This window comes from Neospora caninum, chromosome V (genome assembly GCF_000208865.1).
Source record: "Neospora caninum Liverpool complete genome, chromosome V".
NCBI lineage: Eukaryota > Apicomplexa > Conoidasida > Eucoccidiorida > Sarcocystidae > Neospora > Neospora caninum.
In genome coordinates this window covers 624,823-641,373 of record NC_018391.1, presented here as the reverse complement: position 1 = coordinate 641,373, position 16,551 = coordinate 624,823, and the positions used below count along the sequence as shown (strand labels likewise).

The window sequence follows — 16,551 nt, the reverse complement described above, 5'->3', positions numbered from 1 at the left end:
ACGACTTTCGGTGAGACCGGATAAGTGCTACCCGCCGCCCTCAACTGCGATCGATCTCGTTCAGACCTCGTTCACAAGTCAAAAGGACACGTTGTTCCTTCCTTCTCGAGCAGCTGGGCCAACAAAGGGAGGAGGGAAAAAAAACACGCGAGAGAGCCGAACAAACGCACGGGAGAGCGGCGACCCAAAAAGCGGCGACAGAAAAAAATGCATGCCCCCCCTGGCGCTCTCTCTCTCTCCAGGATTCGAGAAGGTGGCGAACAGAGGACGACCTTTCCAGTATTTTTTGGATAAGCTCCTGCCACTTAATCAGACGCATTTTTCTTTTTTGGCTGCAGAAAAGCGAAAGGAGAGAGCGGCGGTCGAGAGGGTTTGAGACGGAGGCAGCGAACGTGAACCGGCTTCGTGTGCGTGTCTGCTTGCGGAGCGGATGAGGGCCGAAAAAACGCGAGAGCCTTTCCACAGAAAGTTGGACCGGCAGGCAGAAACGAACAATCTTGAAGGGATCACAAGAGGATCCACGAGATGAAAGCGACCGCTCGGAAAGTTATGTCCGTGGGAGCATGTAGTCAGGAAATCACGATCTCCGGCCTATGGGGAACGCGACCAAACACCGGCAGCCGTTGCTTTGCAATTCAACGCAAGGAACCATTTCCGCGTATTAAAGGTTCAACTACCGTTTCCCTGTTCCACCCTTCTTTTCTGGAAATTCTCGTCTCCGTCAACTTCTCGTTTCGTGCGGCACAAACAACGTTCTAGGCGCGCAGGCAGAGAGTTCGGGGTGAGCCGGGCGCCTCTTGCCGTCTCGCGGTTGTGTCCGTCGAAGCCGGACGACGAAAGCACAGAGTCAACCGGAAAGCAAGCATCAAAAAACGAGAAACAAGCACATCAAGTGAAACGTTCGTGCCTATCCAGCTGTTGAAACCGTTCGGTGTATTCGAGTATTTCTAGAACGCCGTTGATAAGCGGCAGTGTAACCATACTACCCACTAAATATGTGGCATCGCCGGAGGTCCAGTCATATCCAACACGGTACTCGAGAAAGGAGATTCGTAATAGCAAAACCGGTTCTGGACACAGAGATCTGAGACCCTGAGTAGCGCAGATCCCATTACTTGCTTGGTAGCAGGACGGCCAAGAACGAGAAACACTGATTTCTCCGTGACAAAATCGGGGGTATTGAGAGGCGGCCAAATGTCAGGGATTCGTCCCGCGAAAAAGTCCGGAGATCTTCCAACTGGGAATCAAAGCGCTTTCGGTTCCGCGTCTTTGTCGACCGAAGAAAACGTTTTCGTGCACTGATTCCTGAGCGTCAGGAAAGAGCTCCTAATATGCGAAAATCGAGCGGACGCAAAACAGCCAGCTTCCGGTTTGTTCGTCCGCCATCTGGTTGTATACGGCACGATGTTCTGTAAAAAGCCCTTGCTCTGTCCGGAGACCGCCTCTGTCGCTGATAACACGAGATCTTCATGCGTGGAGGGTAAATAGACCAGTTCCAAGGCTCAGCCTGTCATCTCCGGCGTCAGGTGCGGTGCGTTTTGCGCGCGGCTCCGATGAGGACTGCCGTTCATTTACACAGAACGCTCCCAGGTGAATTCTGTATGACGCGCCTTGTAAAGGAATCTTATCAAAACGCGGCACCTAGTTACCGTCACCGAACGAGAGTGCTGTGCCGCGAAGTCAGATACCCAGCGACGGTTAACCAGACTGCGTAGTGAGTTCGTTTCCAGCTCTACTCACACGCTGCGCTCGGTGCGGTCTCGGCTTCTCCCTACACACTTCGTGTTGCTCCTTCTATGACTTGCTGCGCCCCCTCATTTTTTCGGGCCAGTAGACGAGAGAAGGCAACTACGCTTGTTCTCCTCTTCAGCAGTCGCGGAGCGATAAGTACATGAGGCACGGGATCGCCCCTGACCTCCCGCGACGCTCTCAGGTCACACTGTTTCGGCAGGGTATGCGGCCAGCTGTTCTGAGGATAAGCCCATCGTTCCTACTCAAACCACGTTCTGGACGGCTGAAGAGCTGTGTAATACACTCGTTGGAGCGAAGCTCAACAACACAAACCTTTTCGAGTTTCGCTAAATGCAGCTACGCACTCTCCCTCTAGATGGCGGCACTGGCCGGTGCACATTGACAAACCGATTCATAGAGGCAAAGTCGAGAAGTAGATGTGCAGAGAGGTACCTTTCTATGATGGCGTGTAGACAAGCACGCAAACCGAAGCTTAGGCCTACGGAGATGTGGATACGGCTACAGCTGGGCCGCCTTATTGTCGAACGAAAAAGGGTATCCAGTGATACGAAGACAAGTCTCGTCTTTTCAATTTCCTTTCGTCATCTGCTCCCCTCTCCGGAGTCTTCCGTGGCGTCCGCTACGTCCTGGCCTTGTCGCCGGCGGTTCATCGATCGCGCGACATGCCGCATTCCACTTTGTCTCCACCGCAGGTATTCAGAAGAGTGTCTGCGGATTTTTGACCTTCTCAGCGTCCACTTTGGCGCTAACAAACTCCGAGTACGGAATGCCAAAGAGTACCATGAATTTGTCGTCACTTGTCGCGTACATTTCGCGGAGCGAGGGGAGCCGCGGCATTGCAAAGGGCTGGTAGGGCTCTAGGCCTCTCCATCCTTTCATCTCATCGACAATCGGCACAATCTCGTCGGCGAGCATGTCTCTCTTTTCCCAGTACCCTTCATCATACACGGATCCTTCGTCTTCTCCCGCTTCGGCCAAGCCTCTGCTCTGTTCTAGACGCAGTTTCAGTTTCTTTTTTCCCTGCATTCGATCATCCCAGCGCTTCCGCGTCCGTGCGCTTCGGCGGACTTGCTCGAGGGTTTTGCCTTCTCTGTAGAGCGGGTCCTCGCTTTTCCGTCGCGCCTTCTCCCGCAAAAGAAACGAATTGACCAGGGCGATGTGGCGAGGAATGATCCGGCGACGGAGACTGTAGGAGAGGAACTGCGGGAAGAGAAAGACTTCCTCGACTTCTTTGTGCATGCAATTCTGCAGATACAGAAGCTTCGACCGGACATTGCCTTCGATGCCGAAGGAGAACAAACGCGGATACGCTTTGAACATCTTCTTGACACTCGCTTCCTCGCGTTTCATTGCCTCCTCCATCCTAGCGGCGTCCTCGCGCAGAGGAAGCAAAATCTCCTCCCTTTCGCTCCTCCTCTCGCCGTCGCTCTTTGCCTCCGTCTCGCCCGTGCCCGCCAAGGCCTCAACCAGCTTCTCCCCCTCAAACTCCTCGAGGCGCTCATAGTGGCCTCGGTACCACTCGAGCTCAAGCGCCGCAACGTCCGGGCCTTTCTCGCTGCGACTGTGTTCTTCCGCAAAAGGAGACACCCCACACGGCGGAGCCTCCCCAGCTGGCGTCCGGTCGCCTTGCGCGTCGCCTGGCACAGGTGGAGCAGCAGAAGAGAGAAACTGCACGATCTTGGCGCGCTCCGAGGCTGTAAGAATGGACCAGCCTGCAGGTTTGAATTCGCTGCGGGTGGCGCGGACCTGCCGGAGGACTTTCAGAAAATGGTACAGCTTTGTCTTTGGCCGCCTCACACTGAAGACTGCCGGATATTTGAGGGCAACCGCCTCCAGAAAACGGTCTGCTGCCTCCTGCTGTCTGTCGGGTTCGTTTTCGCCGTCTGAGAGTCTCCCCTCCTGCGCAGCGGTCGACTCCTCGGTTCCCGAAAACAGCAGTTCTCTGTACTCGCGCATCCAGCGCAAGAGATGCGCCCGGCCAGACGTCAGCGCCCGCGGGACGTGCAGCAGAAGACGTTTGACCGCCTCGGGCTTCCACTTTTTCTCCTCGACGAGAACGCTGAGGGCGTCGCTGCATGCAGCCAGCCGCCGTGGGAGCAGCAGCTCGGGAGCGATCGCCATGAGGCGAGTCAACTCCGCCGCAGTGAGACCCAGGGTGGGTGCAAACGCCAGCTTCTGGAGGTGAGCGAGGTAAGGAGAAGACCCAGCCGTGGCGAGTGCGGGCGGCGCCGTCGACGGAGACGCGGGAGACGACGCTGAGGAGGCGGGTAACGGCGAGGCGAGATCGAGTGTTGTCTCTCCAGGAGCATTGTGGGAGAGAAGGAGATCAGTTATTTCGTCCTCGACTGGGCTCAGGGTTCCGTCTCGCCTTCCCAAGTGCCTGTGGATCCACAGCGTACGCCGCGCTCTCTGATCAATAGGTGGGACGCGCAGCAAATACTCCTTCGATTTCTCGGATTTCTGCTCTGAAGCTTCGGACGGCTCTGCCTTCCTCCCGCGCGCTTCCGACCCCTGCGTCTCTGCGCAGCCTCCCGTGCGCTGCCCAGCAGCCGCGGCTGCCTCCTCTGGGGCCGCGGAGCTCCGCACACCCGGCGGAAGAGGCACATCTTGCGGGGGAGGCGGGAGATCGTAGAAAAGACCGTCTTTTGGCGAGTATGGAAACTTTGGAGTCTTTTGGCGGCCAGCGCGCACGGCCCGCTTCCGGTACTTGGGCGCGCCGAGCTGGATTTTGGGGCCCAACGAAGAGGGCTGTGGACCGGAGACACCAGGCGACTCCGAGGGTGGCGCCGCAGACGCAGCTGGCAGAAGCGGAGACGAAGTTCGACACAGAGAGGAGGCGGCCGAAGGCGCAGACGGGAAAGTCGAGACTGACACCAGGGGATCGAGCCCAGAGACTGAGGAGCCGGAAGCAACAGTGTGAGAAAGAGCAGCACGCCGGGAATAGCTAGGCGTAGAGGGACTGAGAAAACCGGGGGGGTCGCCGGGGCCAAGCCGGGGCGGGCGGTGTGCGTGTCCCAGCCATTTGATCGGGAGCGCCTCGGCGCAGAGGAGAGGCGGAAACGCAGGAGAAGAAAACAGAAGAAACAGGAACACCGGCACAGCCAGCGGGAAGGCACGGCAAGAGAAGACGCTCCGGAACTCGGAAGGGAACTGGGAATCCCCCGGGTCCTGTCGCGCCTTCGTGGAAGCACGCGGCTTCGACTTGCGTTTCAACGAGACTGAACGAGCGGGCGAACAACAGGAACGGGCACGGCAGTGCGCAAGGCTGAGAGAAGGCGGAGACAGCTGCGGCGAGAAGTTCGCGGAAGATGCAGACAAAGCGCGAGGCGGCCGACAAGCAGGGGAGGCGCTTTCTGAAGAGGTTGGAGCGAGACAAGAGAGCGAGACTGAGCAAGGAACCGACCCTGCCGCATGCGCAGGCGGCGAGGAAAAAGTGGAAGGCGAGGCGAAGCAGGCACCGGGGGAAAGAGACGAGGGCAGGGGAGGAAGGACAGACTCGGGAGAAGGTGGAGCCCCAGACGAAGGATGTGACAGAGAAGATACAGAACTCGGCGAGCAAGAAGAAAGACGAGAAGTGAAATGTCGTCGACAAGAGTTCTGCCCAGCAGACCGGCCACGAAGGAGAGGAGACAGGGGGTTGGAGACAGGTGAAGCGGCGTAGAGGCGAAGACCCGCTGTTCTGTGGAGAGGATCGAGGCAGAGTACAGCCCGAGTGTACCCTCGGGCAGAATTACGCGTGGACGAAGACGGCGGAGACGGCGCGCTACACGTTCTGCACATCGGCCATTTCCCCTTGTCTCGCCTGCGCTTTTTCACCTCCCACGCCGCGTCTTCGTCGTCCATCGTTTCTCCGCGAGTCGTGAGGACGCAGGCCAAGGAGAGAAAAAGACTCTCGAGGGGTATTTGCCGCAGGGAGACACGCATAGACGGAGAGACAAAAGGCAGGGAGACGGAGCGACGGACAGGGAGAAGGGGAGGAGCGGAGGAAGAAGAGACGCGCACGGAGGACACGGGCGGGTGAGGAACCGCAGAAGCGGTGTGAACGCGAAGGAAAGAGGCAAGGGAAAAAAGGCGTGGACGGAGGAAAGACAAGGGAAAGGCTGCTGAGAGGAGAGTTGAGGGAAACGAAGGAGTCTGAGCCTCGACGCTGACGGGCAGCGACAAAACTCGAGGGGTGGGAGAAAAGACTGTCCGGGGGTCTGGAGGTAGGCGGAATACGGAGACAGGGGGGAAGAGAAGAAGAAAATGGAAAGAAACGCGACAGCCGGGAGAGATACAGAGGGAGGTCGAAAGGAAAGGGAATCCCTTGGTCTTTTTCTGCTGCGCTGTGCTCGTCCGCGCCACGTAAAAGAGTCTCCCTTTCGAGCGCGCGCAGATGCGTGTGCTGCTGGCCTGTCTCTGTGTCTCCGTCCGATAGAGAAGACACTTTCGTCGAGGGACTAAGTCGTTAGCGTCTCCTGCTTAAGTCCATGCAGAATAACGAGATTCTTCTCTTTTCCCATGATAGGCTGTTTTTTTCGCTCTTTTTCGAGCGTGAAAATGCCCCCCGCATACCCAACTTTCGGCGCAACCGGGCGCGGCTCACCGCCGCCGTCGGCGTGTGTGTAGTTCGGCGACCTGCGGCGACAGCCGTTGCCGCCATCCTGCCGAGATAAAAGCGAATCCTTTTCAGTCGTTTTTCTCGTGTCGCTTTCGGTGGATCGCCGCCCCACGTCTGTGACCCCTCTCGTGGGAAAAAAAGCGGAACGAAGCGCCGCTTCGGCGCTCAGAATGTGGTCCTGGAGAAACGCAGTCACTTTTGATAAGGAGTCTCGTCAGGCGTCCTGTCAGTCCTTTCGCCTGCTTCTTCCTCCTCACTCCCTTCAACCAAAACAATGCAGTTCTGCACTTCAGGCGCCTGCACAACCTGTACCTACGGCGATTCTGAACGCCGTTGTCCGGCACCCAGACCGCGCCGGCTGCGAAGGCCGAAGACTGCTCGTATGGCGAAAAGCGTACTACACCTGGAACGAAGAAGCAGAGAGGGACGTGAGCAAGAGGGATGGGATGCGTGGTCCTTATTTAGCTAAGCAGCATCGACCTAGTTAACAAGAGCGGGCGACTGAGAGCGGAACGCGAACGCGTTTTGTTCGCTCCGGGCGGTGCAAAGAACGCAGCGCGTCCATGCATCGCCGTCGCGAGTTAGAGAAGATCTCCAGTATACACTTGTCGTTGACACGGATCACTTTATCCGCGTCTGAGTCTAACGAGGTGAGCCAGCACTACGCCAAGAGAGAGGTTCTTCGTCCGTTACGTTTGCGTGAGATCCTCTCCAATCGCTCAGGTGCGTATACGGTGCGTCAAACGCATTTGACGGCGGCGAGACCGGGAGAAACAAGAAAGCCCGGCACGTGGGATGAGAAATGAAGAAAAAAAGGCATGGCCTGTCGAAAGCGATGCCGTGTGTCGCTGTGATATCTCGTCACGCGCTCCGTTTGCTCTAGTCTACGCACACTCCCAATCTCTGCAGTCCTGTAAGCCACGGACTTCCGACTCGGGTTTCCACTTCTCAATCCGAAAACAAGAGCAGCAGACACGCTCTTTGCCTGTGAAGCACTGGCCAAAGCACAATGCTTTCTTCACGAAGTTTTTGGCCGTTCATCCGCCGTAAAACAGACAGGCAGCTTTGTGGCGCAGTGCAGGCGACAGAACTCAGCATCCAATAACTTTGTTGAGGCTTCTATATGCCCTAACGTCCTCGATTCTCGTTTATGGTTGGTCGGCGTGACACTGGTGCAGCCCTATCGTGCTGCCCTAAGTTTCTCCCGTCATTTTTTCGGCAAACCCTTTCAAGGTGAACAACCCCCGAGCCATGCTGTGGACCACGCTGACCCGGACAAGGAAACCTGGTTTCCTCTGTTCTCTCCGGTTGCTCCTTCTCGCCTCGCCTTGCGCGTTTTGCTTTCCATCTTTGCTTCCCGGCCCCGTTGTCGACGCGCACCTGTCTCTTCGAATCATTCTTTTCACGGAGCGTTTTGCTGGGGCCCCGACCTTGCGGACTCGTCCCTCACGTTGCCTCTCCCTTCATCGAGCCGTTTTCTCCCCGAATCTGCCTTCTCCCGTTCGTCACTTTTTCTTGGGGCCGGCCTCGTCGCGCCGCAGTGCCAAACTCGGGCCTCTCGCACCCCTTGTTTCTTCCTGCGGCTCTCTTTTTTTCTAGACTGGAATGTCCCCGGCCTTTCTTTTTCGCGATGAGTATTTCGCTCGCAGACCCTCAAGGCCGCCTTCGACTGTCGGTTGGAACTCCCGGGGCAGCAGGTGCTCAGCGACGTCGAGCATGTCTTTATAGATCGACCGCAGCGTGTGCTCGCCAGCTCCGGTGACATTCGCGATCTCCGACGCCTTTGGCAAATTCGGATTGGTGCTTGCATTCAAAAGTTTCACCACGAGCCATATCGCAGCTGCGGCAACGGAGTTAGGTCTGCGGAACAAGCAGCCGAACCCGCGGAGCCAACGAGCGGTTAAACTATAAAGAAGAGTCGAGTATCATCCATACATACCAGGCGTAAAACGCGTTCATCCAGTTACAAAACAGGTGCCACGCCAACAAGAATCCGATGTCGCCACACGAAAAAGGACCGTTCACCCGCGGTGCGTCCCCCAGAGTGTGCCTCCACTGGGCGCCTGTGTGTCTCGACAAACTGAAGCTCGAATCGGCTCAGAAGGGACGAGGAAAGAACCTATAATAAGTCTATATCTGCACGTCGTGGCCCCAACAACTGCTTACGCTTTCTCACGCTCCAACACACAACAAAAACGTAAGCAGACAGGAAGCGACTGCGTGGAGGCGAGAGGACCGGAAGACGGACGAAAACACACGGCGAGACGCGAGAGACCGCGCGAAAACAGAGAAGCAGTGAGCGAGCGGTAGACTCCTCCACTGCGTGAAAAGTGTTCCCACAGACACGCCTGCGACGGACAGGCTTCTGAAAGGCACGCGGGCACGCACCCGCAGTTTCCACAAGAGTAGGCCAGTCCTGCTCCCGGCATCGGGGAGCGGTGTCTACAGCCTCCATGCAGGGAGAGTGGAAGAGCGACGGCAGTCTCTGTAGGAGCGAGAGGACACGCAACCCGCACACACGGACACACAGACTGCTGTTCCCCTCCCGCCTTCGAGACATGCAAAACCGGGGAGCGTACCTGTGAGAAGAAATGATGACCTGCGTCGCCCTCTTCGCCACATGTTCCGCCACGTCAGCCACATGCATGCTGAGTTGAAGCCGTGAGCAGTAGCGCGGCAGCAACTGCGTCGCGGACTCCGCACTGCTGACTCCACCTCGCTGCGGCAACAGCTTCTTGATTCGGTTGATGGCCTTTCCCAGTTCCTTCTCCGAGATGGCCCGGTCATACACGACCAGTTCCTTGACTGTTCGCGTAACCCCCGCTTCTCGACAAGCTAAATAGATGATTGCAAGCATGGTCGTGGCGTTGCTGCGAGTGCGGAGCTGGGCGCCATCTTGCTGGAAGGCAAAAACGGAGACCGGGACAAACGCTACGAATCTGGCGAGCCCAAAACGGCGGGACTGCCCTGCGAGCCGCCCGGAAATCGTGTTGTTTCACGCAGAAACCTCTCTCGTTGAGCAGCCAGATGCGTCGACAGCCACGTGCGTGTTCTTTGCCGAAAAAACCGAGCAGCCAGGGTTTTCCTCTGTGTTTGCGCCTGCTGTGCGCGGGATCCGCCCCGCTGTGTGAGAGCCTTACCATCAGATCCTTGGTGATTTCTTTCGCCCTTTCGAGCACATTGTCTCTGAGAGCAAACGCCTCTCCAATGAGCCGGATGTAGTTGAACGCCACCTTCAGCTGCCGGTCGCCGCTGCCGACGCCGGTGCCGAGACCCGACGTGGCCGCCTCATGAAGCTGCTGAAGTCTCTTGGCGCTCCACGCGGCCTTCCCCGCGAGAGGCCCTCCACTCGAGGCGACGAGCATCGTCGTTCCAATGCCTCCGTCTTCGAGCCAGGCGTCGAGCGCGTCGCCCACGCGGTTCCGATCTGCGCCGCCTCGGCTGCTGCTGGCGGCTTCAGCGGAAAAATTTCGCCACTCTTGTTCTTCACTCAAAACCTTCTCCTCGACGATCAGGCCGCACTCGCGGCACAGCTGGTCGCCGCTGCTGGAGTCAAACACAATGGTCTGGGCTCCGTTCCGAGCGGGACCGCAGTAGGGGCAAGTCTTGTTCTGGCGAGTCGACGCATAGACTGTGAACCGCGGCGCTTGCGAAGGCGCAGCGGAAGACGGGGCGGAGGGCGAGGAACTCGCTGTAGGCAGCAGGACGGGCCCCGGCCGAGAAGGCTGGTGAAACGAAACGACGGGGACGGACGGGCGAACGCCGCCCGGAGAAGAGAAGGAGACAGAGGCTGTAGGTTGAGGAGAGGAAGACGGAAACGTTGAGCCGGCAGAGAGAGAAGAGGCATCTGGGCGCGAAGCTGAAGGCGACAACCCAGGAAGGGAAGAAGCGGCCAGCCGTTTAGCGGGGGGAGGCGCCGACATCCTGGCTGGGGGATAAAGGAATTCAGAAAATCGGACAGGAACGAAGAAGGACGGGCCAAAACAGACAGAACGCGTGCCCGCCGCGACTCCCAGCAGAGAAAAAACAGAGAGAATTGGACGGGGAGTGGCGGAAAGGCCGCGGGGCCGTCTCCGCACTCTGCCTTTCGCCCCCCTCGTGGTCCTGCTGAGTCGAAACCCAGAGGGGGAAAACAGAGACCTGTTCTTTTTCGAAAGTCGAAACAAAATGGGGAACCTCTCGTTTGGACACAAGACGTGGAAAACCGATTTACCACCGTGAGAGACCGGTCCACTTGGCAAACTTCCCAAGGAGCGTCGAAAGATGCACGCCTTTGTCGAAGCGCCAGACGAAAGCTCAGAAACCGACAGTGTTGCCTTGGAGGACTTCAAAGATTGACGAAAGATAACAGAGGGAAAATGTCGGAGAAGGTGAGTCGCAACGAGAAGGGTTGTGCCGATACGGACGTACGGCGGAAAAAAGTTCGCGAAACAAAAAGGGAACGGAGACGGCAAAGAGTTGACATAAAGGAATCCAGTGGCCAGTCAAAAAATTCGCAAACCATGGAGAGAATGAGAAAACGGGTATTCTCTGGCTCGCGCTGTGTTTCGGCCAACACGTCCTGCAAGTGAGAACCGACTGGCAGATAGCATGCAAGAAAATACCTTAAGAGCACGCGGAAAGCATGTTCGCTGCTGCGCTTGCTTCTTGCCTCGAGTCTCGCGCATTCGCAAACAAGAGATACGCTTGAATCGCCCCTTCTGGTGTCAGGAATGGCTCTCTGAGGGAAAGCGGCCATGGTCGCTGTCTCTGATAACAGATGGGCATGGTGAAGAACAGTGAGACAGAGGAACTGCGCAAAACCATACATGAAGGCAGAGCGATGACAGTGCGAAAGTAACTAATGGAAGCCTCGATCAGCGGCGAGGGGTTGCCGTTCTACAGATCCTGTCTTTCCACTGGCAGGCAACAGCTCAAACACTTCCACCGATCAAAGTCGAAGGAGAATGTCCCTCGTGTACAGGGCCCTTTTTCCCCTCGTGTAATCTGTCGTAGCACATCGTCTAACGCCCCGTACTCGTCCTTGGCACGAAGATCGCTACACCCCACCGTTAGGCGGTGCTCGTCCAAAACACAAGAACCTCTGGGTTTTAGGCCTTTTCTCAAAGAAAAGCTTTCTGCTGCCGCCACTTCAGCTTTCGAGACAATTGACCGTGGGGGCTGATGGAGCACCGGACTAGATCGATAGTCGACCCTGGCTGTTGGCTGTCATTATGACAAGGATAGACGACGCTCTCTCTGGGCTGCCTTGGAAGTAGAAAGATCCAAACACTAGCAGCTTGCGAAAACAGTTGGAAGCTGCGACTCACATGCAGACAAAGAAGAACAGACCTTTGCTCGGCACTGGAATCATTCGCTACATGGACTGCTCCATGTCTACGTAGTGAATCGCGGAGAAAGAGGCGTCGAGCATCACCTTTGATAGGCAGAAGAGACGAGTTGAAAATCGGCGGCACGGATGTTTCTGAAATACCTCAGGCCCAAAGAAGGGGGGGATTTCCTGCAGTCCCCCGCAACAGACAGTTTTCTTGCCGATGGCAGTGTCGCCCGTTGAGACCCGGATGCGCAGATCAGAATCAGGGGTGGCCCGTCCCCCGGTTGCCACGTGTAAGTGTCCCCAGTCAAGCAAAAAAAAGCATTTGACGTGCTTCCGCGGTGAACATCGAAATTGGAGACAGAACTGGAAGGGAATCAAGTTCTCACAACACATGTTCTGCGCGCCAGTCGTTCAGATACCAAGCGTATTCGCTTCCGTAAGGACACGTGGCGTCGGTGGCTTCTTTCTACTCAGGAGAAAATAGACAGCACCTGTATGCCGCTTGTGGAAAGACGTTTCAGATGGTGACCTGTAATTTCAAACCCTGCAATGGGCAGATGGGTCCCCAGAAACACATGATCCTGTGTCGACATTTTGCCTGGGCACTTGCTATGCGTCTCCATGAAGAACTCTTGTTTCCCGCCCCTGCAAGATGCATCGTTGAAAGCCTAGGCATCGCCTGTATCCGCAGCTATCCCGTTCAGAAGAGCAAGGCCCGGCTGTTCTGATCGAGGATTTTTGTGGTGCTGGAGTACCCAAGTTTTCTGAATTTAGGTAACGTGACCACCATTTCCAGCAACATCTGTTGAGGAGGTACAGCTCGCACAGACTCCCGAGAACAACGACAAAACCGGGCAGAACCTCAGAAACGCTAGCTCGGCACCCTTAATCGAGGTGACCGGTCATTGTAGGCATCAGCTAGCTTCAGACGAACTCGAATATCTCCTGTTCTTTTCCCATGCAGCACCAGCTGTGACATTCCAGGCTGCCGCATGAAGCATTTGCTGCTGTAGGCGTCTGTTGCACTGGCGGCCAACAAAAAGATGCACAAAAAACTCTTCTGCCCAAGATAAGCTGTGCATATTAGATGACAGCGTTACGTGTAGCTCATCACACGGTTACAACGGAAAAGAGCCTCACTCCTCCCCGGAGTATGGAACAATTTGAAGTTCCCTTCGCCCAGACAAGCACCTAGAGAACAAGTGTTAGACCCCGATATGCACAGACATAATTGAGCGCTGCGGGTGCTCTCCGGCTCGCAGCAGAGATATTTCCTGGAGAGTTGCCTGTGCCACATGCCTCTCGCCATGTTTGCGTGTACATGGCACCTTTCAAAAGAAGGGGGCTCCGCTGGTACTGCCAATACTACGGCGAACCGTCGAGGATGCTGTACCTGACGGAGCGAGAACGTGACGACTTCAGTCCACACGCGGCGCTTCATAGCTATTTGACCTACGGAGGACAACCGCTTTACCACTATCGCCTCTTAGGAAGACAACAATCCGAATGCGCTTCCGAGGGAAGGAGATTTCGTGACCCGGCTAACGCCACCGAAAAGGCTGTACTTGTCGCTACGTGTCCGGTATGATGGTATTGTGCGGAAGACAGCGCATCTGAAAAGAAAGGAAACTGGTGAATTCCACAGTTGCCAAGGCGAATGACACTGACCCCTCGTTGGCACTCGCATTCCAGCAGGTGTGGTCAGCAGAGTAGCGGAGGAGCTTTTCTATCGTCTGCGTTCATGTAGGCGAACTAGCAGACACCACGGGCGGATCCCAGAGTCTTTCTAGCGTCTACTACTCGGGCTTCACGCACTTTGCTGTGCAGGAGGGAAAAATCTTTGCTGGAACTTCAGTAGCGAATCCGCCTCCTTCGTTGGTGGCCGTCGTGCCTGCTAATGCGCTCGAGTTGTACTTGCTGCGATGTTCCGCCCGCCTTCGCTGATCGTCTTAGGTATTGGTCCTTCCCTTCTCCACAGTCTACTTTACCGGGAAAGACGGCGTCTCCCGTTTCCGAACCTGCTGTGACCACAGCCATACCTGTTTCTCTCATGTGGAAAGACGGGGAGAAGCAGGCACACCACAGTGGCCGCACGCCGCCACGGGGGGGGGGGGTTTCCGGGTTTTGTCGACAGAATAAAACACACACCATGAAAAAGAAGTATCGACACCACGTTCCTCTGGCTCTTGGAGTGCTTGCGGCCGTCTCTAGGAAGACACTGAACCGTTAGGCATTCCGCGCGTCGTTCTTCCTCTCGACGACTTTTCGTGCAGGCTTCGCCTTTGCATATGCGTTCACTCGTGGACGCAGTAGCTGTCTTGACGGCCCCTTCCGCTGGCACAGGCAGTTAGCGTCCATCGCCAGATAAACAGGTTTCTCCACCCCGGGGGGGGGTCAGTCGACAACCCCGGAACCTCGTTGCCCGACGGCCGCACAGCGCACCTGCAGCCGGTCAACCAACCATCGACTTGCGTGGACGGCGACGTCTCTGCTTTTTCCTGCGAAAGAGGGTTCCGCTTCTGGAAAGAAACCCACCAAAGTATCTTCACCAGACGTTGTTGGAGAATCTAGTGCCGAGTTGGTTTTTCCTGGGGAGCGCGCCGTGCACGGCAGCTCGTCAATCGCAAGCCTATCTCCTGTCTGCCAGGTTGATGCCCGCTTCCGCTCTCTGCATGGGAGAGAGGAGGGCATCGAAAAGACGGATTTCATTCGAGTCTTGGGCCACGGTTGCTTTCGTTATTCCACGGATAACTACCGATCTTTGCGTAAGCAAGAAGCAACTCGGAGTCTCGGTGTGAGATGAACACGGACAGCCCGATCGTTGCATACCGCTGTGGACCGAGAGGTGTGCTCCACGGAGTGACGGGCGCCGACGGCCAGATGCAGGAATTCGCCGCTCGTCATTGGTAAAAAATTGTCCTGGCCATCGTCTCTGCTTGGACTTCCCGGCGTTCCTTTCAGTGCAGGATTCTGGTGCATTCGAACCGAGCTCATTTGCTTCCCGCGCGTCCATTGCGGGCTCGAAGAGGGGGTATGGATTCCAGCTCGGCAGAGAGCAACAACTGATTTCTGAGCCTACGGCTTGACTTGCAGGGTATTGTTCTGTCGTCACATAATTGCTGAGCTCGTATCTGCCGTTTTGATGATAAAGAGTCGGTGTGTGGGTTGGCGTCTCGGCCCCCATCTTCCCGCCGCTCGACCATATTTCCCTGCCGAGGGCTTCTTGCTGCTCCCGTCCGCATACCCGCGTCGAGTACGCCGTCTCTACGTCGATAGCGGTCCGCTGCTGGATCAATGCAGCTAAAAGCAGTTGTTCTGTGTTGTTTCGCGCTCGTCTCTGTGAGGTTACTTTTTCCTGCGTGACGCCTAGGCCGCCAAGCTGCGCGCATCCTCTACTGGGTTGTATGCGTGCTGCTCGAAGGCGCCCTTTGGATTGCCCAATGTATGAAAACGGGGGGTTATTGTCTTGAAATCTCTGCGCTACCCTCTCGCATTTCGCTGTCTGCTCTCTGCGCCTGCCGTTGCGGTGGTACGATTTCATGACCTGTTTTCGGCTGGCTCATCCCGTCTTCGTGCCCAGCTAATCACCCCTTGATCAGCTAGTCTTCTGGTGCCAGGTCACACTTCTAATCTTTTGCTCTACAGCTTGCCTGTTGCGTTGGCAAGTTTCATTTTTTTTCAGGGGATAATTTTCTGTACTGGTTTGAGTACATTCCTTGGATAGCCAGCTCTTCTCTCTTCGTCGAGCGCTCGTTCGCCCGGCGCATGGTTATAGCAGGGTCGCTGCGGGATTCGCCTGGGTTCCACTGCTCGGCTTCGCTAATGCATGGATTGCCATCGCATAGGCGCGACCCGAAATGCTCTGAAGTGTACATCAAGTGAGGAAACCGTTTTCTGCGGGGAGGTGCTCGGAGCACCCCATGGCCATTTTCCCTCGTTCCTGTGCACAAGGACGCCCATTGTTGAGCGGGACTCCGGAACTGAAAAGCTTAGCGCGTGTCGGTCTGCCGTGGAAATGTTGTCTTCTGGGCGGGCCTTCGCTCAAGAGTCGACAAGTGGCTGAACGGAACGAAAATGTTGATCTGCAGCCGCGAGACGACACTCAAAGGCTGTCAGTTGCTTCGCTAAACGTATTCGTTGCTGCCGCCGACGCGGGGCCGTGCTCTCTCGGATATTCCCCTTGCATCACTTCTTGGATCATGACGCCGTCCCACCGAGAATGCACATGTTCGATCGTGCTGACAGCTCCTGCAGCCGATCAAGCTTCACGTGAGGGCCTGGTGGACGGTGAATTCCACTTTTGTCACTGCGCAGAGATACCAGTGCTTGGCGCTCACTGCGCGCGCCACAGGCAGTCGCCTCTCGATGGCCACACGCGCGTCGTAATGGAGCGGGTTTCGATTTGCCGCGCAAAGCCCATCGTAGGCGCTTGTGCGGTGTCTCGTTGCATGGAGTCTGAACAGTGCACCGGGGAGGCAAAGTCGCACAGGTGTTGTCATCAGTGCCGACACAGGCGGGGCACTGGCGGAGGACGTGCACAACGGGGTTGCGCTGTCAGAAGGGGTACATCCCTCCCTCTGGAGGCGCGTCGACGCGGCTCGGATCTCAAGCGCCGAGGGCCGCTCGCGCTGTTGCCTAGTTCCCGTCGTCATTTCGGCTCTGTCCGGCGTCCTAGAATCGCGATCCGTTCTCGGGCACCGGCTGCGAATGACTTCACGACATCATGTGCTCGAGTGTCTACCTGTTCATCGGACATAGCCCGCAGTTTTTGCACAAGCGCGTGCGAGTCTGTTTCTTTGCCATCTTCGGCTGAAGTCGACGACTCAGACAGGCCGTCGGATTCGAACCGCCGACCATTCGGGAAGGTACTGCAGAAATCGAG

General features: G+C 56.6%; 2 protein-coding genes across 2 annotated transcripts; both read right to left on the bottom strand.

The window, feature by feature from the left end:
- Positions 1 to 2,448: 2,448 nt before the first annotated feature.
- On the bottom strand, positions 2,449 to 5,676 carry NCLIV_012905 (uncharacterized protein; the record flags this gene model as incomplete). Its single annotated transcript, XM_003881481.1, has 1 exon — positions 2,449 to 5,676. One exon carries the CDS (start codon positions 5,674 to 5,676, stop codon positions 2,449 to 2,451), a length of 3,228 nt encoding a protein of 1,075 aa, XP_003881530.1.
- A 2,271-nt stretch (positions 5,677 to 7,947) lies between these two features.
- On the bottom strand, positions 7,948 to 10,275 carry NCLIV_012900 (At4g37010, related; the record flags this gene model as incomplete). Its single annotated transcript, XM_003881480.1, has 3 exons — positions 7,948 to 8,212; positions 8,932 to 9,251; positions 9,493 to 10,275. 3 exons carry the CDS (start codon positions 10,273 to 10,275, stop codon positions 7,948 to 7,950), a joined length of 1,368 nt encoding a protein of 455 aa, XP_003881529.1.
- Positions 10,276 to 16,551: the final 6,276 nt, after the last annotated feature.